Raw genomic sequence first — 25,919 nt, 5'->3', positions numbered from 1 at the left:
ATATATATACATCCCGGAATAGCCCAATCAAGCTAATTAACATGCACACTACCGCCCACACTTATGTTTGTGGTAAGAATGCTTAAATTCTACTGTCTTAGCAATTTTCAAGTATACAATATATTCTTGTAACTATAGTCACTGTGATATATGATAGATCTCTTTAACTTATTCTTCCTGACTTAAACTTAGTGTCATTTAACCGACATCTCCCCCATCGCCCACCTCCCATCATTCTAGTCTCTGCTTCTGTGAGTTTGACTTTCAGATTCCACGTGTGAGATCATGTGGTATTTGTCTTTCTGTGCCTGGCTTATTTCACTTAACATAATGTCCTCCAGGTTCATCCATGTTGTCAAAAATGACAGATTTCCTTCATTTTTAAGCCTGAACAGTACCTCAGTGTATGTTGACACGCCTTGTTTTCTTTATCCCCTCACCTGTTGGTGGACACTCGGGGCGATTACACGCGGCTGTTGTGAATAGTGCTGCAAAGGACATGCGAGTGCAGAGACCTCCTTGACACACCGACTTCATTTCCTTTGGAAATACACACAGAAGTGGGATTGCTGGATCGTACGGTCGTCGTATTTTTAATTTTTTGAGCAACCCCCATGCTGTTTTCCATTATGGCTGTAATAATGTACATTCCCGCCAACGGTGCACGAGGGTTCCCTTTTCTCCACATCCTCTCCAACACTTATTACCTTTTGGTCTTTTTTGATAATAGCCATTCTAACAGGTGTGGGGTGATATCTCACTGTGGTTTTGAGATAATTAGAAAATCTGTATTATGCTTTAGGTATTAGATGATGCCAAGCAATTCATGTCAATTTTGTTAAGTGTGAAAGCATTGTGGTTCTGTAAGAATATTCCTGCTGTAGACGCACACACCGAGGAGTGAAGGGACGCGGCACATGAGCAAAGAACACGAGAAAAAGAGGAAGAGCTGGGTGAGGCGGGTACGGCAACACCCTGTTGGATCTGGGTGACAGGTGTACGGTGTTCTTTGTGTTAGTCTCCCTCATTTGGGGCATGTTTGACAATTTTTATCTTAAAATTCATTTTTAAAACCCTTCCACTTAAAGAGTGTGATATATGTTGTACAAATTAACTTTAGTGTACCACTTAGGGACTACGAATTAGCCTCTGAACCCCGCTAATCAGAAATCCGCACCCCAGAGTGACCCAGTGAGCCTTGCAAGGAGGATGTGGGGGGCAGAGTGCAGAGCTGCCAAGAGGGACAAATAGGTTTCCCCTAAACCTGGCATTTACCCAGCCCCCCAAACCAGCTTAGGTCAAATCTGAACATCCACTCTTCTGGCCGCTCAGGGCCACCCCTTGGCTCACGTTTCATGTCTTTCTCTCCCATCCCGCACCCAATGCATCAGCAAACCCTGTGGGCTCTACTTGCAGAAGACATGAGGAACGTAATCACTTCCGGCCACTCCATGGCTCTACTCTGGTCTGTGACCATCACTTCTCCGGGTCGCTGTGCCAGCGTCTAGCCTGGTCTATGGTTTCTGCCCTCGTCCCCGTCTGTCTGCTCCTCCTACAGGGCTGGTGTTGCTCAGGTGGTGACAGCCATTCACAGAGGAGTCAGAAGGAGGGGTGTGCCCTAGGCTTCTGCAGTGCGCAACCTGCCCGGCCATCCACAGCAGTCCTGTACATGGCACCAGGAAGAATCCTCTTAAAACGCAGGCCAGAGTGGCTGGGCTTCTATCAGATAGCTGCCCACCTCACTGGGGGAAAAGCCCAAGTTTTACAGCCGCCCTGGATGGCCCCAGGTGACCCGGGCCCCAGTGCTGTCCCCACCCTCATTTCCCTCCACTCTCCCTCCCTGTGTATCCCTTTGGCCTCTTTTCTCCTTACTGTCCCCTGGGATCCCTCCCTCAGCCACAACAGCCCCTGCTCGGACTCTGGTTGGGTCAGGCCCACATTGTCCTGCAGTGTTTGCACCTGCCGTTCCCCTACCTGCAATGCCACCTTGCCGGGAGTCCCCTCTGGCACCCGCGGACAACAGCAACGTCTCTTGGTGCCCTCCTCACTCCCGTCTTCCTTCACAGCACTTTCGACACTGCACGTGTCCTCAGGGTACGGAGGGTGGGGCCTTTGGCTTGTGCACTGCAGTGTCCCCAGCACCCGGGGAAATCCCCAGTGCAGAGCACCACTCAGCAAAAACCTGCCCAGTGCAAGGATGGATACTGGACAGTAGCGTTGGAGATCTGGTACTCGTAGGGACTAGTCAGAGATGTCTTTGTTGGATCAGAGAAAGAATGAATAAATGAATGAACAAGTAAATGAACAGAAAGACTGCCCGGCCCGAGTGGTACAACCAAGGGCTGGTCAGGTCAGAGCAACACTCGGTCCCTGTGGATGTCCCGGACCACGGCAGGGAGAGGGGGGCCAGTGGCCAGAGGAATAAAATGAAAAATAAAAAATATGAACATCCTTCACTGACTGCCACTGACGACAACCTGAAATAATCACCTTCTTTTTAGAAAAAGAAAACAAAATCTAAAATTATACTCAGTGTGCCCTCCGGGTGACCTGTAACTGCATCTCACGTCACAGCCTCTTCGCGGATGGCTAACGAGAGCGCTCACTCGGTGGCGGGGCCGAGGGGCTGCCCCAGCCCAGGCTGAGCCCCAGCTAGCTCTGAGCTACGGGGGTGTCCGCAGCTGGGACCACAGGCTCTTCCAAGCCGCAGCCCGGCTCCCCTGCAGCTCCACAGCCGCCCCGGGCAGCCTCGGCCACACCTGCTCCGAGAACCCCCGTGAGGCAGCGAGAACGACGGAACTGACCCACGCGATACCACACCCGGAAAGGAAAAGGAAAAGAACCCCGAGAGGATGTGTCTCTCGGGAATTTGAGAAAACGAGGTAGGAGGTAACAAGCCACTGGCTCCCAGGGCTTTCCCCTTCCTCCGCGGGAACCTGCTGTCACCGCCTGCTGCGAGGGTCCTCTGCGTGAGGGGCACAGCTCCCAGGTGCCCCCGGGTTGGACTGCACGGGCGGGGCCGCGGCTGGGGCTGGTTCCTGGGAAAACGGGTTCAGCTGTTCATCACGGGAAGGCAAGAGAGGAAAGAAAAACTGAGGTTTCATGACTCGACCAAGTTCACGAAACAGGCATCTGGACCGAAGGCATCTCCTACCCAGATGACAACGAGCATCTGGACACTGCACGACAACATACCCTTGATGTGCTGCCACATGACTTCAGCAAAGAACAAGCCCTAAAATAGGGAAAGAGCAGCCTTAGGGTGTCAGGAAAGAGTGGGCGGCTGCCGGGAAAGCAGCGATTCCCGGTCCCCTGCACGCCTGACACACAGGCGCTGTGGCGGCCATTTGTGGCGCAGGCCGGCGCCAGGCCCGGTGAGCCACGGCTGGCGGGCAGCGCCAAGAGCGCTAAGTCATGCGAATGTGACTTCAACCGGGCACAAAGGAGGGTAATTTCAGAACACAAATAAAGAAAGCAAAACAAGAACACCAGTGTACATATACGCAGTCTCGGTTTTGGATTTAGACGCCATCGTTGTCAGAGGCCGTCCTTACTGTTTCGGAGCATCAAAGAAAGGAGTAAGTTCTTCCTCCAGGTTCCGGAAAACTTAACAAGCAGCTGTGGCCCCCGCTTCAGGAACGGTTGGAAACACTGTCTTGCCAGCAGCCCCAGCTTCTCATGAAAATACCCATGGAGACATAAAGAAAGCAAAACCTTACACACAGCCCACCGCCCGGGTCTGGGAGAACAGGACGCCACGGACAAGCCGTGTCCCCTGACGGCACAGCCGGGAGCTGCCTGGCGAGCCAGTGTGCTCCGAGCAGGACACCATGCCTGGCCACACAGCGCCCGCCGCGGGGCGACGGGCCGAAACTCAGCCCCTGCTTCCCCAGCCCTGCGGGGGCTGCCCCGTCTGAGGGAGGGGACACCCTCTCCTCCCCTTACCCTGCACCTAGGGGTGGGGTCTTCCTCCCTTTTTCTACTTTGCACAAAGCCCCTCACACCGGCCAGAGGAGCCCGCCTGGCTCCCTCCCCACCATCTGTGCCCGAAACGACGTGGCACTTGCGGGCAGAGGTCTCACATGCCAGCGAGTGAGCCTGAGCCGGCGACAAAGTCGTGCTGGGCAGGGACTGAGAGAGGACGATTATCCGAGGCCCTGAGACCTGCGCCGGACTTCTCGAGTGCTACTGAGTCACACCTGCCCTGTCCTGACCGACACACAGGGTTTCAGATATTAACATCACAGAAAGGAGAATTCTAAGTGAAAAAAGTCAAATGAAGAAAAGGGAACCACGGGATAAAGGCAGGTGGGTAGATTTACAATAAAGCTGCAATTGCCAGGAACCTTTACGCACTGAACAGTACATTAAATCTGCAAAGCGAAACACCAGAGGTAAAGGGAAAATCGACAGATCAATGAGGCCAGCAACTCCTCCGTCCTGTGACTCCGCTTCGTCACCTTCCACATGGGAGTAACAGTGTCCGCCGCCTGGTCCGCTCAGGCTGCTGTAACAAAATATGACAGGCACGGTGGCTTAACCAGTAGAAATTCATTTTCTCAGAGTTTTGCAAACTGGAAAGTTCCAGATCAAGGTGCCAGCAAATGCCCAGCTTGCAGAGGCCCCTTCGTGCTGCGTGTGTTCACGTGACCTCTACTCCGTGCGCACGTGCAGGGACAGTGAGGCCCCTGCAGTTCTCTTACAAGGACAATGATCCTACTGGGTCAGGCCCCACCCCTGTGGCCTCCTTTAACTTTAACACTTCCTTGGAGGCCCCATTTCCAAACACGGCCACAGCGGGGATTGGGGCTTCCACATGTGAATGAGGGGGGAACATTTACCCCACAGCGTTGCTGTGTTAATGAGCTAAGAAAAGGGCTCAGAGCCCACGGTGCATGTGACCAGCTAGCAAACCTTAACCCACGGTCCCGATTCCCACAGTGAGCACCAGGCACCGGGGCGGGGGGAGGGAGACGTGCGACGTGAGGGCTCCCCAGAGCCCAGCGGACGCTGCTGGGTACAGATTTACTGTCACGTTTTCTAGGCAAAGACTGCAACTCTCTGCAATCCAGACGTTTCGTTTTTTTTTTAATTGTCTGGTCCGCATTTTCTTTGATCTTTCTCACGTTCTGATGCTCACCATCATTCAGGATAATTTCTACAAGTCAGCTCATTTCCCTTCCTTCCATTAGACTTTCCCCCTACAGTCTACTCATTTTAACAGTAGAAAGCAGGGAACGAAATTAGCAAAAAATGTGTCCACTGAACAGCAGTATTTAGGCTTAACTGGCCAAACAGGCTTTGGCTAACCCGAGGGGCCTGCTGTCTGCTGTTGGGTTTCTTTATCAAAGTCACATATCAAAGCCAAACAAGTGCTTTTAAAAACTGAGGTCTCATCTCAAACTGAGGGAATAAGTGAGCAGATCATGAACAGTGACAATGAGTTAAGAAGAATAAAGTCGCTATTCTTTCTACCTACCACGTAAGGCCTTAATTCAAATAATGGTCCAGTATTTGGCCACCCTCCTCCCCTCAAACAGAAGACGAAGCCAAAAGAATTACCTCCCAATTCTATCTTGTTCCCATGCATGTTAGGACCCAGAGCACAGCCGGGGCAGGTGGTCGGGCACCCGCCTTTCTGCTGCTGGCTCTGGTGGCAGCAGGAGAGGAGGGGAGCAGTGTGGGGTAGGAAGGTCTCGGAGGGTCCACGTCCCCAGCAGCAAACAGGACACACAAAGGTGTCTGTGAGATCCAGAGAGCCGGTGGCATCCCGGCAGTAAGGAGCGAGGAGAAGCAGCCAGGACCTGGGGGCTGGGCCACGACCACTGGAGGGCTCCCCAATCCCTGCTCTCAAGTTCACTGGTTACGTTGAACAACCCGCTTTGATGTCCACACTACAAAAAGAATTGCATATCTACTGATGAATTCTAGGGTGACACAGGATGTCTGCATAGCTGCAGGGCATTTCTCTCCAAATTTACCAGTGCAGCGACAGTTAACCTTAGGGCTGCTAATTCTCTGATATTCCTCCCTGCAGGACCTGAGCCCAAGTCCCCGTCACCCAGTGTGGGCTGGACTGAGTGCTTTGCTTCCAGGGAACGAGCAGGGACAGGGAGGAGCAGCAACTTTACAGTGGAGACACCTGCAGACACCACCTTAGCCAAGTGACCAAGGCCGACATCCCCAGGGATGACCCCCTGTGTGGGTTACACGTGCCCCCGCTGGGACGCGAGGGACGGGGCACGTCACCTCTGTGGGGTTCTTCCCCCAAACCCATGGCCTCAGTCCAATCAGACAAGTCCACACTGAGGAACATTCTACAAAATATCTGACCACTACCCTTCGAAAGCGCCAGGTCAGGAAGATAAGGACAGATTGAGAAACTGTCACAGATTGGAGGAGTCAAAGGCCACATGGTGACAGAATGCAGCATGGGCTCCTGGAATGGACCCTGGAACAGAGAAGAGCCTTCAGCGGAAAAACCGGGGAAATCCTGTCACTAGTTTAAAAAAAGTTGCCGAGAACTGTTACACATCCCCTTAAAGGCTAGTCTAGCCAAGCTTCCCAGCTTCACCAGACACATCTCTGACACTTCACGCATTTTTATTTCCACCTGAATGCCCCAACCTGCCACCCACCTCGAACGCATTAGCACCAGCGTCACTCTCCCCAAATGTTTTCGATTACTCCTGGGGTGCACAGGGCTTTTCAGAACCACGGCGCTTATGTGAGGTTAAGGTCAGGCAAAGACAGCTATTTATTGCACCTGGCGGGGCGTATTAATACACCTAAATTCCTCCAGTGCAAACCCTCCACCCCAGCAGGGAAGCTGCACAGGAGAATATTCTGCACGTGTGGGCCAAGTGGCCTCGGCCCCTGGGCGAGTGCCATCTTCCCAGCCGGGCTTTCCTGGACGCAGTGAGTGCCTTTTTAGGCAGCACGAGCTCATCGCGCTGGCAGCGTGCAGTGCAACTCGATCGCCCACACGACGCCCAATGAGGTCAAAGTCCCAGCACCAGGATCATTCAGAAGATTTTTTCCAAATGCATACATCACGAAAAAAGCCAATGGAGAAACACGAGGGAGGAAAAGTTGTGAAACGAGGCGCTGGAAAGAGGCAGCAAGAGTTAGAGTGAAAAGCAGAAGGATTTATAATAATTCCTTGCTTTCACTCTCCCCCCGGGTGCTGTTCCATGAGACGGGGTTAGGGTCCCAAACCACCCTGGCAAAGTGAGGTGGAAGCGAAACGTGCGTTTCAGAGGGTCCACGGCTCGCCACGTCCATCCTGCCAGCCGCAGGCTTCCGTAGAGCCGCATTTGCACGCAAGCGACCACCAACGACCCTTTGGAAATCTTGCTCTAGTTTGAAAAGAATTTGAACTTTCAAATGTTACTGTGAAGTAGGACTAAGTCCATTCATTCGTTCACTCGTTCTTTCATTTGTTCATTCATTCATTCACTCACTCACTCACTCGCCACTGACCCACAGTAACCCGCTATCTGCTGTGTGCCAAGCGGCTGATGTGCAGGGCTGGGGGCCACGCCAGACTCTCATCGGGCAGAAGGGAGGGAGCCCCATGGCGGAGGCAGCTTCGCCCGGCCTGCGGGTCGTGTCCATGTTAACATTTATGACCAAGCAAGTCATTCGCCCGGTGATTTGCGCAGGAGGAAGCTGCACTCTGCTAATCAGGAGAGGCAGCGTAAATGCGTTCTTGCTCCTCCATAGCCAGATACACCCGCAGCATCAGTTTATCTGCGGCAGAGCTCCTGAAACCCCGGGGCGCACCGGGGTCGTGTGGCCAGCTTGTCAGAACGCGGATGGCCAGGCCCCCCCTGACCCCCAGAGGTTCTGAGTCAGAGCATGGGCGGGACCCAGACCCAGCCCTTCCAGCAGGTTCTGGGTGGTGCAGACACTGCGCTTGGAGGCCACACTTTGGGAACCATCCATTTGCGGTAGAATCAAACCCCTCAATTCCATCCCAATCTGCTTTGCTTTCTCAAAGTTGGTTTGAGCAACTTAGCTATTATTTCAGAGACGCTTCTGTGACGTCCATATCTGAGGGTGTAGAACCATCTAGATGGCAGGGTGACCTGACTGCACCCCATCAGGGACAACTGGCTTTTGCAAGTTTGCCGTACAACTAACATCTGCAAAGTGCAAGGGGAAGGCACAGAGCAAACAGATGCCATTTACCACAAAGTCAAAAACACAAAAACAAAAAGCCCCAGAGTTGGGGCCTTCTGTTGCCTTGAGAAAAGGCTTGATCAGTAACGCCTCTTTGTAAGTGACAGGACCCTCTGCCCTCATGTCTGAGAGGGGGTCTTACCACCTAGTTTCCCTTGAGTGCGATTCAGACCGTGCACAGTCAGCCTGCAGGCAGGGCCGAGCAGTCGGGATGTCAGGGACGACTCAGGTCGGGGAGGGCCCTCCCTGGCAAGCCTGGGCTCCCGGCATCCGTGGTCATCATGGCGATGGCGACTCTTGTCCATCTCTCCCCCCTCCACGTGGACCCGATCGGGCAGGGCCTCGAAGGCCAGAGAAGGCTGCGTGCGCGGACAGCTTCGGGGCCAGGCTCCTTCCTGCACCTTCCCGCCACACCCCTAGTGCCTCCTCCCTGATCACACGCCAGGCTTGCGCCCGGCCCCTCCTCCAACCGCGGGAGGAAGCGGTTCCTCCGTGTAAAGAAAAACACCGGCCACTGGGGCCAGCGAGCGTGCTGCTCTGTGTTCAGAAGCAGCTACGAATGGGGCTGAAACATCTGGGTGTTTAAGAATTTATTTTAAATGTTTCTGACAAGAGCGTCACCCCCACCTGACAGCCGCAAAGCCCTGGAGGATTTCTGTGCTTCGTCTTAAGTGCTTTCCCCTTTGGACCTCGGGTGAACTCTGCCAGGCAGGCAGGCCCGTGTCTTCCCACCTTACAGGTGAGCCAGCGATGCCGAGGACTTGCCCCTGCGGCCCAGCCCCTGCCCTACCCCGGAGAGCCTGGAGTGGGGTAGGAGTCTGGAGCCCACAGCATGGAGCCCGGAAGCCTGGACCCTGGACCCAGAGCGAAGGACCCAGAGCCCAGATTCTAGAACCTGGAACCCAGGGCCTGGAACCTGGAGCCTAGAACCTGGGGCAGAGCCTGGAGAAGGAGGCAGGAGCCAGGCCACCGCTTCTCAGTCCAGAAGATGTTTAATATAGGTGGCGGGTGGGCGGCTGCTGCGCACATGTGGTCGGTGGCTGGAACTGCCCCCTGCAGGCCTGCCAAGCACTGTGTTCGCATCACCTCTGACACTGTCCACGGCCAACCGTTATTGCCCCCACTAACAGCTGGGAACACTGAAGCTCAGAGACGCCTGTCACTTGTCTAAGGGGGCAAAGGCAGAGCACGGTGATGCCGGCCTCGGGCCCAGGTCTCCTGACTGCAGCCCTGACACTGACCCTCTAAGTTGCACCCTGCTTGGGTCTCCCGGAGAGTTCCTCGCGGGTATGGGAAATGTCTCTGGTTGTGGGAGTTAGGAGGAAAACTTTCACGCCAAGAGAAATCCAAGATGCAACTACTGCAGGCCTGGCCTTGGCAGGAAAGTTCAGTGTGGCATCTGGGGACAACCATGGCTTCTTGGTGGCGCTGGCCTCCTGCTGGAGAATTCTGTGAGGCTGTCAATTTGGGGACAGGACCGTTCCTCCTTCTGATCTATTCTTCCTTCTGATGGGCCTATCAGGGTTTAGGACGGGTTACCGATGAAAGGCACCCCATGTAATCATGCAGGAGCTTTAACAGAGGTACTTTAAGCTACTTGGAAGAAAACTACTATATTCAAAGCTTTTCATATTAGTAAGACAATCTTAATGACCACCAGACCACACAGGAATTCCCATTTATCCTTTCAGCTTCCTTCCTCCAAAAGTGGTTCCTGAGTGACTACTGTGTGCCAGGGACTGTGCCAGGCCCTGGGGTCCACCTGTGACAGGGCCTGTGCAGCCCCTAGAGAGCGTGTGGTCTGACAACCGCACCGAGACGTGTGACGAGGAGGTTCTGGGTGACACGTGGGAAGGAGGTACATCCCAGGCCTGGGCCAAGAGCCAGGCAGGTGGGGAGGCTTCCCCAAGGAGGTGCCACCTCCGTGCGCCCTCAGGGGGGACGGGGCGGCGCTCCCTGGAGAGAACCGAGCGCTTGCTCAGGTGGCACTGTCGGGGCAATTGACAAGTGTCATCTTCTGAACCCTCTCTGCACCTCTGTCTTCATTCTGCAGGCGAGGAGACTGAAGCTTCAGGACAGTCATGGACCCACGTCACAGAGGCGGTTAGTAGCAGAGCTGGGGCTCCACTTACATGATTACTGAAGAAAAGAATCATTCACCACTGATTCCTGCAAGGGCCCAAGAAAGGAAGCGCCACAGCTCCCTAAACGACGCACAAGAGTCCCCTTAAGGGCCAGGTGCAGCCTTGTCTGAAATATGATTATGAACTCGCTATGCTTTGTTATATTCAAAAAATCACATTTTAAGAGCAAGCTGTTGGATAGTACAGAGTACAGCCTGTTGAGCTGTAAGGCAATCCTCCCACCATACGCCATCTTCAGTATCATTTATTAACTATCAGGCTCTATGTTGGGAAAGATATTTAGGAAAGAAAAATAGGTTAAATCTGTGACACTACTCACAAAAACGAAATTCAAGTAAAAAGGATTTATGAAGGCCAGGCATGGTGGCTCATGCCAGGACTCTGAGAGGCCAAGGCAGGAGGATTACTTGAGCTCAGGAGTTCGAGACCAGCCTGAGCAAGAGCAAGACCCCATCTCTACTGAAAATAGACAAATTAGCCGGCCATCGTGGCATCCACCTGTAGTCCCAGCTACTTGGGAGGCTGAGGCAGGAGGATTGCCTGAGCCCAGGAGTTTGAGGTTGCTATGAGCTAGGCTGACGCCACGGCACTCTAGCCTGGGCAACAGAGCAAGACTCTGTCTTAAAAAAAAAAAAAAAGGACTTATTAAACCTTAAATGAAGGGGTTTAATTAAACCAAAAGGAATTATAAAGCTGAATTTTCAGTGAACGAGAGGGATAGTGCACGTGTGTGTTTTCCTTCAGAATTGTACACAAAAACTGAAGCAAGAGGTACAAACCGCGGAGGTGAATGCCCCAGAACTTCAACGTGGCTACTGTCCCTTCCTGCCCCATCTCTGCAGCCCGAGGGGAGGAAGGGCTAGTCTTGCACAGACATGACTGCCTGTCACAGTTCTCTCACGGAGACCGGCAAGAGCGGAGGGACAGAGGCTGCACTGCACTTTCTGGAGAATAATCCGGGATGTAAGGAGAGTGTCCTGCTGAGGTGCACAGACCCAGGGCCTACGCACAGGCACAAGCACACGACAATGACCCAGCCGTCTATTTTAAGAAGTTCAGCTACAAGCATTTGCAGGAGACATGGGGACAATTTTAACCCCATGTATCGGTCACTGTTTTTTTGTTGTTCAACATCCAGTCCCCCTTCTCATCTGGGGGGCCGTCCTGGGGAGTGGGGCATGAATAGGTCTCTAGCCCTGCCCCCGCAAGTGAGAGAGAAGGGGGGGGGTCTTCCCTGTCGCTCCTCCCACAGCCACACCTGGACTTCGGGTGGTCTGAAGAAGCAGAGGGCGTGCCCTGGACGTGCCGGTGCCTAGACCTTGACTTCCAGCCTCCCGAACTGGGAGAGATACAGTGTGTTAAGCCACTCAGCTGTAGTATCTTGATATAGCTGCCGCCCCCACCCCGCCGCCCCGCCATCCACTCGGGCATACTCTGGAATGCAGCAAAGCGCAATCAAATTTGCAGCTGATGGCTCCGTTTCCTGCGTCTGCAGCTGAGTCCTAATACGGCTCCACCACGGCTTTCAGAGCACGCGGGGCCCTCTGTACCGATTTCCAGGAGGTTCAGTTGGAGGACACGCTGAGAAGAACATGGTTTGCTCAGCTAGTACTTTCTGCCCCCCGGAGAACGGTCATATCCACTGACAGGAGGTGAGAGGGAAGGATCAGGTTTCTATAACTGAGGGGGCGGCGAGGAGCTCAAGGTACAAACCTGGCTGTGTGGCAGGGAAAACCGAGGACAGTGACCCGCAAGCAGGCGTTCTGCTCCCCGGGGGCATTTGACAGTGTCTGGAAACGTGTTTGTCGTCACACTGGGGATGGGGAGCTGCCGGCAGCTACTGGGCAGAGGCCAGGGATGCTGCTAAATAGCCTGCGACGGGCAGGACGGCCCGCGACAGAGAATTATTCCTCCCGGGCCGAGGAACCCTAACAGAAAACAAAAGTAAGAGAAAAAACTTCGGAAACTGAAATAAAGAGTTGGAAGACCATGTGGCCATCACCTCATCTCTACTCATGTGGCAGGTACTCAGGTTAAAAATAGGCAGGTAATTTAGTAGCTTCTGAGAGGTCAGATAAGCCCGAAGATTAACAGCGCAGAACAAGGCTGGGGCAGTGGCCCGATAATTCCGGGAAGCCAGGAAGACACCCAGGCGAGGCAGCTTGGGAACAGAGCAGCTCCAAAAACCCAATGGTGGCTTGCTGCTGACTCTTCATCCAAGACCAAGAAGCAAAAATGCTACTGGAAACAGAGAGTCCTTTCCCTCTCAATGCAAAGAACAGCACACGGGACCTAAACTTATAAGGAAGTCCACAGGGTCTCTGACCCTAAGACACACACCTATTTACAGTGACAGCCATTAGTGCTTTTATTGAGTTCATTGAATTGGTCCCAAGGGCCATCGGTGTCCCTCTTGTGCATGGGAGCTTGTCTTTCCTGTATTTTTCTCCCATCCTTTCTCTCTCCTTCCTACCCCCCATCTCAGCCCCGGGGCACATGCCAACCAGTCAAGAAGCACTGTGCCTCCTCCTAGAGACAGACACAGCCACCGACGGTAGCAAACGAGCATCACCACTGAGCTGGCACCTGCCGGGCACCAGGAGGCAGGCCCTGCAGTTGATATAACCGGCCCGGGTAATATCACTCCTCTTTCACAGAAAAAGGAAAGATGAACTTGCCTATGATCACGCAGCTTAGGAAGGCTCACCATGCTCTTTCCAACAGCCAGTACATTTTCCCCATGCCGGCCTCGGGCTCCAGCCTGGCCACTGGTCCCTGAGGCCACAGCCCCAGCAAGGATCCAGCCTGCCAGAGGTCAGTCCACCATTTCACTCTTCTTCTGTGCCTCGTCATGAGTGATATACAGCCCCGTGTATAAATATTCAGTAAATATTCCTCATTACCGAACATGCCTCTGTTACAACACATCGTCGCAAAGACTAAACTATTGCTCTCGAATTGCCCTATCCAATACAGCCCCTAGCCATATATGGCTATTGAAATGTAAATTCATTTAAATTGAATTGAAAATGCAGGTCCTCAGTTGCACGAGCCACGTTCAAGTGCTCAGTAGTTACACAGGACTCGTGGCTATGACGATACACATTTCCTCACTGCACAAAGTCCTACCGACAGCACTGCTTTGGGGGCTTAAAAATAAGCCTGAAGTAGTTTAAAGCACTATCTTTGGGCACCCAGGGTGGAGTCATGCTAGTTCATTCAACAGGCAAATCTCATCTCTCTAAGCGTCAGCCTGAAAAACCCCTCATCTTCCCAGGTGCCTAAAAGAAGATGACAAATAAAAATGAGAGAAGTTAAGAACACGGGTGGCAGAATGGTAAACCTACGTGACGGAGGTTAAAAACACAGTGACCAACCTTAGATCTTCTGGTTTCTTTATGTTTAAATAAGATCCTAATCATGGTGAGATTTTTTCATTCACTCCCCTGAGCCAAGAAGTGGGTGGAAACTTGGTAACATAATCTGTCAGCGGAGGCACTAGACAGACCGGGCCCTTGTGCACTTGCTGATCCAGGGCTTTACCCACCGCCAAGACCGTATCACATTCTGCCTACCTAAACTCTCCAGGTATTTCACATTTGTTTTATGGAAAGTATATCTCAGATCTTAGAGGATTTCCAAGCAAATAAATGAATTATTCCTGATGCCTGAAGCTATGAAAATCTCGTTTTTATTACTCTATTTGCTCACCTAATTTGACATTTTATTCCACTCTCACTAAAAGAAGACCATAATGATTGGCTCTCTTGTTTGGGCTGTATGGACATTAGAGGTTAACTGCCCTTTCCAGGTATAAATGTGAGATTAATTTTCAATCTTCTCAATCCCTACCACTCCCTTAATCAAAAACAAAACTACCTATAGGCACCAAATTAGAGAATTCTGCCCTATTAATGTTAAGCAACGTTTCCTCCCCACACTGGCCTTGAAGGCAGGGAACTGGGTTCAAACCAGGGCTGTGTGCCCCCGCCCTGAGGACCCACTGTCTGGTACCCACACTGCAGCCTCCCCATTGCACCCCAGGTGGTGTCCTGCTCACCCTTGTGACATCTCCCCTCCTGGTCTCTGCTCAAATCATACCTGCAATTTTTAGTGCCTCACTCTCAAGTACGAATCCACAGCCAGGGATCACCACTCACCTGGGAAAGGCTCCAAGATGAGAGACAGAGGCCAAAACAGACAAAACAGAAAAGGAAACAGGAAGAAAGAGACCAAAATGCAAGGGAAAAAAGAAAATTTCAGGAAGAACCAAAAAACCAAAGTGAATACCCTTGGAGCAATAAGCATTTGTGAATCAGGAAAGGATGCTATAAAAAAGTAACAAAGAACAACCAAAAATAATCTTGCAAATTAAATATAGATCAGGTAAAGTTAGTAGGAGGAGTGGAAGGTAAAGTTGAGTCATCGTCCATATAGCACTACCAAAAGACAAACAATGAGAAAATAAGAGTGAAAAGGAACTTTCACCCAAACAACAGGAGTTCCTGTAAGATGGAACAGAAAAAATGATGAGGAGGGGAAAAATTCAAGAAAAGTCCCCAGAATTTTAGGATACAGGTTTCCAGATTGCGTGAACCCAATGAATGCTCAATCAGTAAAAAAAAAAAATCCAGAAAATTGAGGATAAAGAGATCCTGAAAGTTTCTGGAGAGTAAAAGTAGATATTAATACAAGACACTGAAAATATACAAGGCATCAAGATTCTCAAAACAATCCTGAAAGCTAGAATAAAATGAGAAAAACATCTTAAAATTGTGGTAAAAATTGTTTTTAATTTTATTTTTTTGATATTTATTATTTTATTGACTAGGTAACAGGGTCACATGGTTCAAATATCAAAAGAGGATGAAAAGTTACACTTGACAAGGCCGCTGCCACCTACATCCCCGCACTCCTTTTACTGTGTGTTCTTCCCGTGTTTTTTAATGCAAATGCAAGAAAATTACAGCCTTTCTCACAAAAAGAACAGCACACTATTTTTACTTTCTGCACGTTGCTTTTTTCAATTAACGATACATACCAGAAATTATTTCAAAGAATACCTAGAGTTCTTCATCATTCTTTGGGAAATTATTTTTAACCTAGAACTTCATACACAACTGAACTATCAATCAAGTGTGATGTAGCATAAAGTCATTTGCAGACTTGCAAATACTTAGAAAAGGCATTCTTGCTTAGAATGCTACTGAAGGATGTGTTTCAGCAAAATGAGATAGCAATCCAAGAAAGAAGACAATATAGCATCCAGGAAATAGGGATACAACCCCCCCCCCCTCCCCAAAAAAAAAAATGGCAAAAGGAATTCTCAGAATGGCGGCGAAGGAAATGACAGCTTCGGCAAACCCAGTGAGCAGCCTGACCAGATTAGATCTAGAGGACAGGGGTCGCTCAGGGCCAGATTTCTAGGGGGGAATAAAATAGAATTGATAGATTATTTGATTTGTTTAATCATACAGAAAATGGTATTATGGCCGGGTGCAGTGGCTCACGCCTGTAATCCTAGCACTCTGGGAGGCCGAGGCAGGCGGATTGTTTGAGCTCAGGAGTTCGAAACCAGCCTGAGCAAGAGCGAGACCCGTCTCTACTAAAAAAATACAAAGAAATTAATTGGACAACTAAAAAATATATAGAAAAAATTAGCCGTGCATGGTGGCGCATGCCTGTAGTCCCAGCTACTCGGGAGGCTGAGGCAGAAGGATTACTTTGAGCCCAGGAGTTTGAGGTTGCTGTGAGCTAGGCTGACGCCACGGCACTCACTCTAGCCCGGGCAAAAGAGTGAGACTCTGTCTAAAAAAAAAAAGAAAATGGTATTATGATAGATTATCTGATTTGTTTTATTGTTGAAAGGTTTGTGAAGAATTAGATATGAAAGATGTAGACAGATAAGCAATTGACAAAAGAAAAAGAAATAACTCTAGAAAAAGCAAAAGGTTGTATAAGGAAAGAAATGTTATAGTACACTGCTTGGCTCTGCAAACGACACTATTTACATAGTCTGCGACATCGCCATCAACACTGGCATTTACTAAGCATTTACTACGTGCCAATCATTGTTCTCAGGTCTTTTTGTGAAATATCTCATTTACCCTCATAACCACCCCGTGAGAAATATACTCTTAAAATGTTCCTATTTTACCTATGGGGGAACTGAGGCACAAAGTGGTTAGGTAATTTGTCCTAGGCCATGGAATAAGGGTCATAATCAGGATTTGAACCCATGAAATCTGACTCTAGCACCCATACTCTTAATCAGTCCGTCATTCTGCCAGCGAATACTCATGCAACCCAAGACTACAAAGCAAGAATGGTGTGGCGGAGAGGAGAAGGGAAGTGGGAAGTGGGCCTGAGCCAGGTCCGAGTGTACCAAGTCCTCACCCTTCCGTGCAGGAAGCCTGCAGCTAATAGCTAGAACTGATAAACCCAGATATGGCATGTATGCATATTATTTATAAACACGGAGAGAATTACCAGATCATTTAGGGTCTTGCAGGCCATTCGAGGACTTGGCTTTTACTGAGTGATATGAGAAGCTGCTGGGAAGTTTTAATCAGAGAAGCGACATGATCTGACACATTTGAAAAGGACCACAGAGCTGCTGTGTGGAGAATGGCCTAAGAAGAGGGGCAAAGGCAAAAACATCTATTCCTTTGACGAAATAAAAACTAATTTTCTAAAGATGAAAGAATGGAAAAGGAAGACGAGAGACACAGTAAGGCAGAGAAGAGTGTGGGACTCTCGCTCATGAAACGTTACGCCTGATGGTGCAGAGGTCGGCTGGGGACAATGAGGCCCAGGGACGCGATGAAGTCGGCTTGACTGCAGGACGCTGGCTGGAGCAGGGTCTGGGATGGAGCCTCGGATCTGATCCAGGAGACAGCCTGGGTGACAAACTAGCACCTCTTAGTTACTAGATGACCTTAGGCAAGTCCTTTAGCATCTCTGAGCCTGTTTTCTCTCTGCCAAATGGAGACACTCTAAACTCTTGTGCTAGGATTTATACTAATTATGGGAGTGAAGCTTCTAAGAGTACCTGGCACACTGTGGGCTGAGAGGCAACCTCTGTCCCCATCTCTCCTTTCCTGTCCCATACCCTGACAGGGCGCACAGGTGTCAGGCAGGCTAGAGTCTGGGTCCCCTGACTTCCTCTTCACGTCTTGCGCATACAAATCCAACCCTAAGGGGCCCCAGGCCCCAGGGACCAGCAGGACCATCCACAGCTGAGTTTTCCGATTCCCTCTCCAACCAGAAGCATCTTCTGGGAATCGCGCAACTGCCCAAGGTCACAGGCACAGTGTTTGTGTCCCCCATGGCTCAGACTTTGTGATAGAAATCTGGAATGTCGGCTGTGTCACAGTCCTAAAGCCAAGATGTGTGTCTGTCTCAGGAGAAGCAGAGAGGAGCAACCCTCGGGGACTCGGGGTGGCTATGTTAGAATTTGAAGCGGGACAGCTCTCCATGCTGGACCACCCTGTGTTCTGCCCTCACCCCTCCCCACTGCTGTGGAAGGAGGGGCCAGGACACTGTCCCTGACTGCAAACCACTGGTGACACGGGACGGCACCTTCCAGTCAGGGTCCAGTTGGTTTTTACCCACTGACCAGCCTCAGAAAAGCAAATTCGTGGAGAAAACAGGCATGGAGGTGAGGGCACAAACGCGGTGCAACAGGCTGTGGTGACAAGTCCCACATCTTGACTGCGCTTAGGTAAATGCCGGCCCAAGGTCACCGCGCCGGAAAGAGTGTGGTCCCGGCCGCTGGGCTCGTCCGGCGCTGCTCGGTGCCTGGGGAGCCAGGTGGGGTCGGCACTGGGGAAAGGTGAAGCGCAGGTTCTGAACCTGATTTCCGGGCTGTTCTGAGAAAGACCGTGCGCGGCACACCCCGGCTTGGTGCTCGGCAGCCTTGAGAACAGGGACAGGGTCCCTCAACACAAGGGACAGCTTGTATGACAGCTATTTGGGAAGGGCGGCGGGGAAGGGCAAAGTAAAAGTAAAATGCCCTGTATGTATGGACTGCCCAAATGAGGGGCGCAGGCTCGCATGGGGTTCCCCAGAAGCAGAGCCCAGGGCTGTGAGTGGCGTGAGGGAGGCGGGCGGGGCGGGGAGAAAGGGCTTGGCCGGCAAGTGTCCTCGGCGGGAGTCACCCCCAGCCTGACCCCGCCAGCTCCAGAGCAGCGAACGCGCCACATGTTGGTTCCATCTGAGACACGTCAATGGCCACGGGCTGCCCTGGGGTGGTGTGACCCCTTCCTCCACAAAGCCACTTCTGCGTGGCCCCTTCTCAAGTGAAAGGGGGAGCCGTGAGCCCTGAAGAGGCCAGGAAGTCAGCTCGGGGCCAGTAGAGGGGAGCAGGGTGGGCCACCAGTGTGCCCAGCATGGTCGTGGGGCCAGAGGAGCAGGTCCAGTTGGGCCAGCTTGGAGAGGACACTCCAGGAAACAGTCCTGCGGAGTGAGGAAGGGGACGCTCGTGGGGCCACGAGGGAAGGAGAGGCCCGCCGCAACGTGGAAAGGACCCCGGCTGTTACCAGTCACCGATGCCGCCCGCACCGATACCGCGTCTGTGTGAGGACAGGCACTCCTCATTGAGAGGAACACCTGGATTGCCTCGGGCATGGTGAGAGCAGGATCATTTTAGCGGTGGCAGAGTGCCGAGTGAGAATTTGGGACACGACCAAAAATCACCAGCAGAATGTCAAACGTGGTAGGAGAGAAAAATCTATCTGCTTTGGAAACACCTCTCCCAGATGTGAGAAAGGCAACTCTTGTCTTCAGCCATAACGAGCTTCGCAAAGTGCTCGCTGGACCATTTTCCTGACAAACATCTCGCCTGAATTCCCTCGCGACAAGATAGCGAGAAGCAATCGACTTGCGCTAATGCATCTAGGCGTTTTAAAATAACAACTCTATTTACTATTAATATAAACCTGCCTGCAGTTGAGACCATCATGTTAACTGCAGACGTAGAAACGTATGGCTTCAACTGTCTCAGCAGCCCTGCCTCCTGCTCCCGCCCAAAAAGCGCAAACGGGCCCTGCTTCCCTGCTGTGCGCTCACTGAGGATTCCCCACTGACCCTCCAGGAGGCGCATTCTGGATGCCTGACCAAGTCCATCCTGCCCCTTCCTTAAGGGCCGGGTTTCCCCGCAGGCCCCCACACCTCCTCCGGTGCTCCCAGGGCAGGCTGGCTCTGCCCAGCTCCGGGATGGGCCTCACTTGTCATGCTGGCATCCACCCCTCTTGCCGCTGGGACTGTGGTGGGCCCCTGAGTCAACCGTCCTAGTCGCAGAGGGCGGCCAGGGAGACACGTGGAGTTTATCAGGGAGACACTTCTAGCTCTCAGGCGAGAGCCACCCGGAGGGATAGAGTGTGGGCTCCCGAGGGGCAGCCGCGGCCAGTCGGCCTCCACCAGGCACGGCAGAGCCAGGCGGAGCTGGCGGGGAATTCTGCCCTGCCTCCGGGCTTTCTGTTCTCAGGCCAATGTATTTCCCCTTGCCAACGCCAGTCCGGTCAGGGTTTCTGTCCTGGCAGCCAAGCATCCCGACTTGTAGATACATCCTTCAAGAACTCAAAGTGCCGCTTCCTCCAGGAAGCCACTTCTGATCCCATCGTCTGGCTGCAATCCTCTCTCATTTGCAAACCTTCAGAACACTGTCCATGCCCCGTGTATCAGATCACTTCCTGTCTTCGGTTAGTGTCACTGATCTACAGATCCCAGTCGCTTCTGACCCAGCTTCTCGGGGGCAGATCCCTGCCAGGCTAGTCCCCGGCTCCTCGTCTGCCTTGCACGGGGATTTGGGGACCATGACTTGTGTCTGTTGAGTCAATGAGTGAATAAGAAAGTACTGAACTTTAGACAATTTTGTTGATTTTTATAAGAATGCTTAAGAACTCATTGAGTAGATATTTGCCATTTGAATAGTGAGTTTTCACAGTTGGGAAATAGAATTCAATTTGTAGTAAAACATAAAATGTTGCACCTGCTCCCTCCACGCCTATCAATATGTGCCACTCACTACTTGTAACAGCTGCCTCCCTGGTTGCTTTTTACCAGAGGGGATGTGAGGGGAGCTCTCCTATTTACCCAGAGCCTAGTTACATACTTTGTATCTGCGACCCACTCTCTTTAATCCTGAAGGCCAAGGGGCATTTCTCTTTCCCCATTTTAGAGATGAGAAAACGGAGGCTCAGAGGAGCTTGAGTGACTCACTTTCCTAGGACGGCTCAGCCAGCGAAGAACCGCGTGGTTTCCAAGCCCAGCTCTGACTCCCAAGTCTATCTTTATAACTGCCAACGGCACCTCCCTGGACAGGGGGCAGGACCTCAGGCCTGTCAACCCGGAGAGCATTCCCTTCCTTCCCTTTTGTTCAATCTATTTTTATAAAAACCAGCAGATAAGAGGAAGACTTTGGGAACTCTCGTTCTTCTCGTTCCTTTGCGCGGCAACCACAGACAGCAAGACAAGGCCCACGGTTCCCCGGTCACTCACGGTTCCCCAGTCACTCTGGCCCTCGTAGGGAACACTTGTTTGGTGTTATGGTCAAACACATACATAAATGACTGTCTGCACAGGAGGTGGGAGGGTGAGTTATATTCAAGCTACTACATTTAGCAAATATCTATATTTAGCCAAAGGTCCTTTAAATGCCTTGTACTTCTTTTGTTTATGAATTAGTGCAACGTGCACAGACAAGCACCTACTATGTGCCTGGCTCTGTGTTGGGCTCTTAGGATACAACAGTGAGACACTGCCTGTCTGGGTGTCACCCTCTACAAGTGAGCAAATAATGATGAGGCATCCTGGCTGCCACAGCGGGTGCAGGAAGCAAGAACCAGGGGAGCCAAGTGGAGGCCAGGAGACTTATGCTTGGGGCGACACCAGAGAGCTAGGCATGGGGAGGTCTCACACAGCACACAGCATCTACAGTGGGCTTCAAGGGATGAATAGGAGTTTGCCTGGGAAGCCCATTTGCCTCGTATAGAGTAAAACGAAAGTCTTCATTCATTCAATGTTCAATAAATACTGATTGACTGCCACAGGTCCATAAAAGCAAACTCAGGTATTTACAGCTACGAACACCTCACAGCTGGTTATAGAGTAGACCCCAATAAATACCTGACTGATGCAACCAGACACCACAGCCTAAACCGCCTGGGAGTTTTCCATGTGAGCACAATATGCATAACAGAACAACTCTGCACTGTACCCCAATACGGAAGAGAACCTAGGAGGAGGGCTGCACAGATGCACATGGCACACAATTCAAAGGGCACCAAAGAGGATACCACCAAAAATTAAGCTTCCTTTGTCCACCCGGGGCCCCAACCCACTTGCTGCCCTTCCCCAAAGCTGCTGCTCTCTAACCGCTGTACATCTCTCCGATGTCACCTGTGTCGTTTAGCCTTAAGGTAGAATCCTTGCGGGAGAGAAAACGCGTTTGCACAGATACCCACTCCAGTGCGCCTTCAGTTCCTTACACTAAAGTTCATCACGGAACGTGATCTCCGTTACAATCAACTCTGCCCGGGAAACTTTAATGACGACCTTTCTGTGTGCCTGGACTCGTTTTCAAGCTCAGTCCAGAAACAGGATTCACAGTGACCCCAGGTTCATCTCCAAGCTGCACCCTACGGGTGACAATCGATGAACAGATGGCAAACTTGGGCTATTTCGGCAGGGCCATGTGGCCTCCAGGGTCGGTCCTTCTCCCACGCGGCACAACAAAGCAGGGCGCTCGCCCCCACCGCCCGGCCCAGGGCCACCTAGTGCCGCTGCGCCGGCTCCTCTCCCCAGGGGCGCAGCGGCGGAGGGAGGCCGGGGAGGGGGAGGCGTGCAGCGTCCTCGGCCTGTCCCCGGCTGGAGGACCAGTGCCCGGTCCGCAGGCTGCGGAGATCGGAGCCCGGCCCAGTGCTGGGGACCCGCGCCCCTGCCCGCGCCCTGCCCCGCCCAGCCCGCCGCCGGCCGGACGATCGGCGGGACAGACTGCCCGACGCCTGACGCCTGACAGCTGCCGCGGGGCCACCGCGCCCGCCCAGCCCGCATAACGGGCCGCCCCCGCGCGCCCGGCGTGCTCACCTCCCGCGCAATCTGGTTCAGCGCGTCGTCCTCCGCCGACAGCCGCTCCCGGTTGGGGAGCCGCTTGCGCCCCGAGCCCTGGGTGCCCATGTCCATCGGCCCGTCGCCCGCTGCTGCCGCGGGACCCGCCGCTCCCGCCGCTCGCGCCCGCCCGGCCCGGCCCGCTCCGCCCCTCCCTCCGCCGCGGCGTCATGGCGTCAGCGGGCGCAGGCTGGGGACGCGGGGGCGCGGGGAGGCCAGGGGACCGGGCCGGGTGGCCGGGACGCAGAACGCCGGGGAGGGGAACTGCGGCGGGGGCGCGGGGGCGCCGGGGGCCCGGGACACAGGGGTTGCGAAGACGCCAGGGGTCGGGAACTACGGGGGCCAGAGACAACGGGGGACGTGGGGAGGCCGGGGGACCGGGCCGGGGCGCGGGGACCGCAAGAACGTCCGGGAGGGGATCTGGGGCGGGGACGCCGGGACCAGGAGCTACAGGGGCCAGAGATAACCAGAGTCGCGCAGACGCCAGGGATGCCCAGGGCCAGGCACGCGGGACCCTGGGGGACCATGGGCGCGGGTAGGCGGGGACCGGGAGCACCCGAGGGTGGGCCTCGCCGGGATTGCTTGGCTGGAGCGTAGTCGTGGAACGACCCGCCCCAGGGTGGTGGGCACAGAGCTAATGGGGGCAGGGGGCGGTGGGCAGGCTTTCAGGGGCTTGGGTTGTCAAGGCGGGTTTGGGCAGAGCTGCGGGCACAGGATATGGTTTAGACTGCCCCTCCCCCCATTCCCCGGGGAGCCAGAGTCGCATTCGTCACGGAGGGGTGAGAGCCAGGCTCAGGGGTCAGGCCCAGGTGACCTTGGCCAGCTTCCGGGGTGCCTGCTTCACTGCATTCCGAATCATCCTGCGGAGTGTGCGTTTCTGTCTTTTCGCGCGTGTTCCCCGTGCTCGCAGCTGCCCCTGTGTCTGCCTCCTGAGAGCAAGGACCTGCCACTTCACTCGTGGGTCCGCAGCTTCTAGGATCTGGTCTGGTGCATCTGCTGCTCTCAATATACAGGCAAAAAAGGAGCGAACTTGCCTGAGCTCTCGGAAGCTCACCGTCCACACCCTAGAGGTGGATTTAAAAATAAATTGGAGGATTAGGTAGGGTTTCAAAAGCGCCTGCCTCCTGGTCCAGCACGTTAGTTGTTAGCCGTGAGTCTCGAATAAGAGAAAAAAGGCGCCCACAGAAGCAGGGGTGGGAAAGGTACTGGTGTGTTTGAGGTACTGGGAGCTTCCACGTGGCCAGATGGGGGAGGATAGCAGTGGAAGAGGGAGGGGCCATAGTGAAGTCAGCTGCGATTTCCCCCACCCCCAGGTAGGGACAGTTAACATTTTGGTATATTTCCAACCAGGTGATGTGGCCAGATTGCTTTGGTTCTCAGGAAGGTACCCCGGAAGCTAGATGGAGGAGACAGGAGGAAGGGGACCCCGCAGTGGCAGGGAAAACTGCAGGAGGTTTCATTGCAGAGAAAAGGCAAGTCCAGTGACATGAGAGGGAGGACAGATCCAGGTGACATTGGGCAGGGTGACTGAGTGGACTCAGGTGGGTTGGCAGAGCAGACTGTGACCTTGTTCATCACTGAACTCCCAGAGCTTGTACTACACCCAACACACTGTAGACCCTAAGGAAGCACCGTTGATTGACTCTCCTATGCCGTATTCACACCACTTGGGACCCATACTCCGTAAGTGATGTGATCCTCCTTGTAGGAAACCTCGAGCCACCGCCTCTCCCGCTGCGCTGGCCTTGTGTAGGCTGCTCACCTGGCCTCCAGCCCCGGGGTGCTGTGATCACTCTGCATCTTTGCCGAGGCTGGTTTCCATCTGTTCAGTCGTGGGCACTCCCGCACCCGCTACCTCCCAGGTGCCGTGCTGGAGTCCGCCGCACAGCCACCAGGGAGACAGACATGCCGCTGCCCTCCTGGCTGACTTGGGATGCCTGGAACTCCTTACCCGAAGCTACATCTAAGTTCCTTCCCTCCTGGAGGAAGCCTCCCCACCTCCCAAGGCCTGCTTCTCCCTCCCTGTCCTTCGTCAGAACTTTGAGCCACTTTTTACTCTAATGCTTACATTTTTCCATAACGGGCTGTTGGAGTGGGGCGAGCGGGAACTGGCCACGTCTTCCTCAGCTTTACACCCTCTCTGGGGATCGGACGTGCCAGCTGCTTAGTGAGGGTGTGACGGCCGAGCTTATGGAATTGGGTCCAGTTCCTGGTCCTCCTCCTTACTCTCCCCATTGGGTTGTTGTCCAGAGACAGGGGACTCACGCCTCAGGGGCTGGCTGGAGGTGTCTGAGTCGTTCCAGCCTCTAGACACTGCGAATTCTGCTCCCTGCCCCTCCCCCATCAGCCGTCCACTTCCGGGGAAAAGCCACCTTTCGGGAATCACCAGATCCTCAGACGGTCCTGTGACGTCATGACCTCCGCGACTCGTGTCCACGGGCATCCTCCTCTGGTGATGTGCTCTGAGGGGCTGGCCCTCACTTTAGAGTCAGTTCTCACCTTTTAATGGAAATGTTAATGCCTACTGTCTTAGTCCCTTTGTGCTGCTATAACAAATACCTTAGGTTGGCTAATTTATAAAACAGGAATTTACTGTTCACAGTTGTGGAGGCTGGGAGGTCCAAGATCACGGTGCCAGCAGCTTTGGTGTCCGGCAAGGGCCCATGCCTCATAGGTGGTGCCTCACGTGGTGGAAAAGACACAAAGGCTCCCTCAGCCCTTTTTAAGGGCACTAGTCCCACTCACGAGGGTTTGGCTCTCATGACCTCATTACCCCCCACAGGCCCTGGCTCTTAATACAGGAGCATTGGGGGTTAGGTTTCAATATATGAATTGGGGGGGGCAACATTCAGACTGTGGTATCTGTTTAATACCTCGTCAGGGTGGGGACAGTCCAGTAACGAGCCAAGCCCAGTAACAGGGCTTGACACGTAGGCAATCAGTAAATGGTCTCTCTAGCTCCTGCCTTCAAAGGCCTGGGTCTAGAATGAATGGTGGATAACAGCTTCTGCCTGGGCGTGAGGGGAGGTGGGCAGGGACCTTAGGCAGCTTCAAGGGTCTCCCCTGTGTTGGGGTGCCTCCTGGAGGGAGCTAAAGACCCACAGGACCCCTCCGTGGTGCTGAGAAGTTGTGGCTTTCCTTCCACCCTGGACCCGCAGCCTCTCCTGCACGGCTGTCCGGCAGCTGTCTCTACCCTCCCGCCAGCACTACCTAACCCCTGCCCGTGTAGCCCTTCTGCTGTTCCAGATGATGATGCTACCCACCAGGGGTTATTTCAGAGCAGGAAATAAAGAAGCTACATCACAGATCTGACGTCCAGGGCCAGAGAATCAGTGTGTTCATCTCCAACCTGGTACAAAGGCCCGTCACAAAAATACAGATGGCGGCCGGGCATGGTGGCTCACGCCTATAATCCTAGCACTCTGGGAGGCCAAGGTGGGTGGGTCGTTTGAGCTCAGGAGTTCGAGACCAGCCTGAGCAAGA

At 53.2% G+C, this 25,919-nt stretch overlaps 1 protein-coding gene across 1 annotated transcript in view; it reads right to left on the bottom strand.

The window, feature by feature from the left end:
* LRRFIP1 (leucine rich repeat (in FLII) interacting protein 1) overlaps nucleotides 1–22,562 on the bottom strand; it is a 144,955-nt gene extending 122,393 nt beyond the window's left edge. Inside the window, exon 1 of the mRNA XM_012648839.1 lies at nucleotides 22,416–22,562. Coding sequence (XP_012504293.1) covers nucleotides 22,416–22,511 — 96 coding nt within the window. The 5' untranslated portion in view covers nucleotides 22,512–22,562. The remainder of the gene's footprint in view (nucleotides 1–22,415) is intronic.
* Nucleotides 22,563–25,919: the final 3,357 nt, after the last annotated feature.

This window comes from Propithecus coquereli, unplaced genomic scaffold (assembly GCF_000956105.1).
Source record: "Propithecus coquereli isolate 6110/MARCELLA unplaced genomic scaffold, Pcoq_1.0 Scaffold295, whole genome shotgun sequence".
NCBI lineage: Eukaryota > Metazoa > Chordata > Mammalia > Primates > Indriidae > Propithecus > Propithecus coquereli.
Note: the sequence above shows the minus strand (reverse complement) of the source record. Positions and strands in the feature narration are given on the sequence as shown.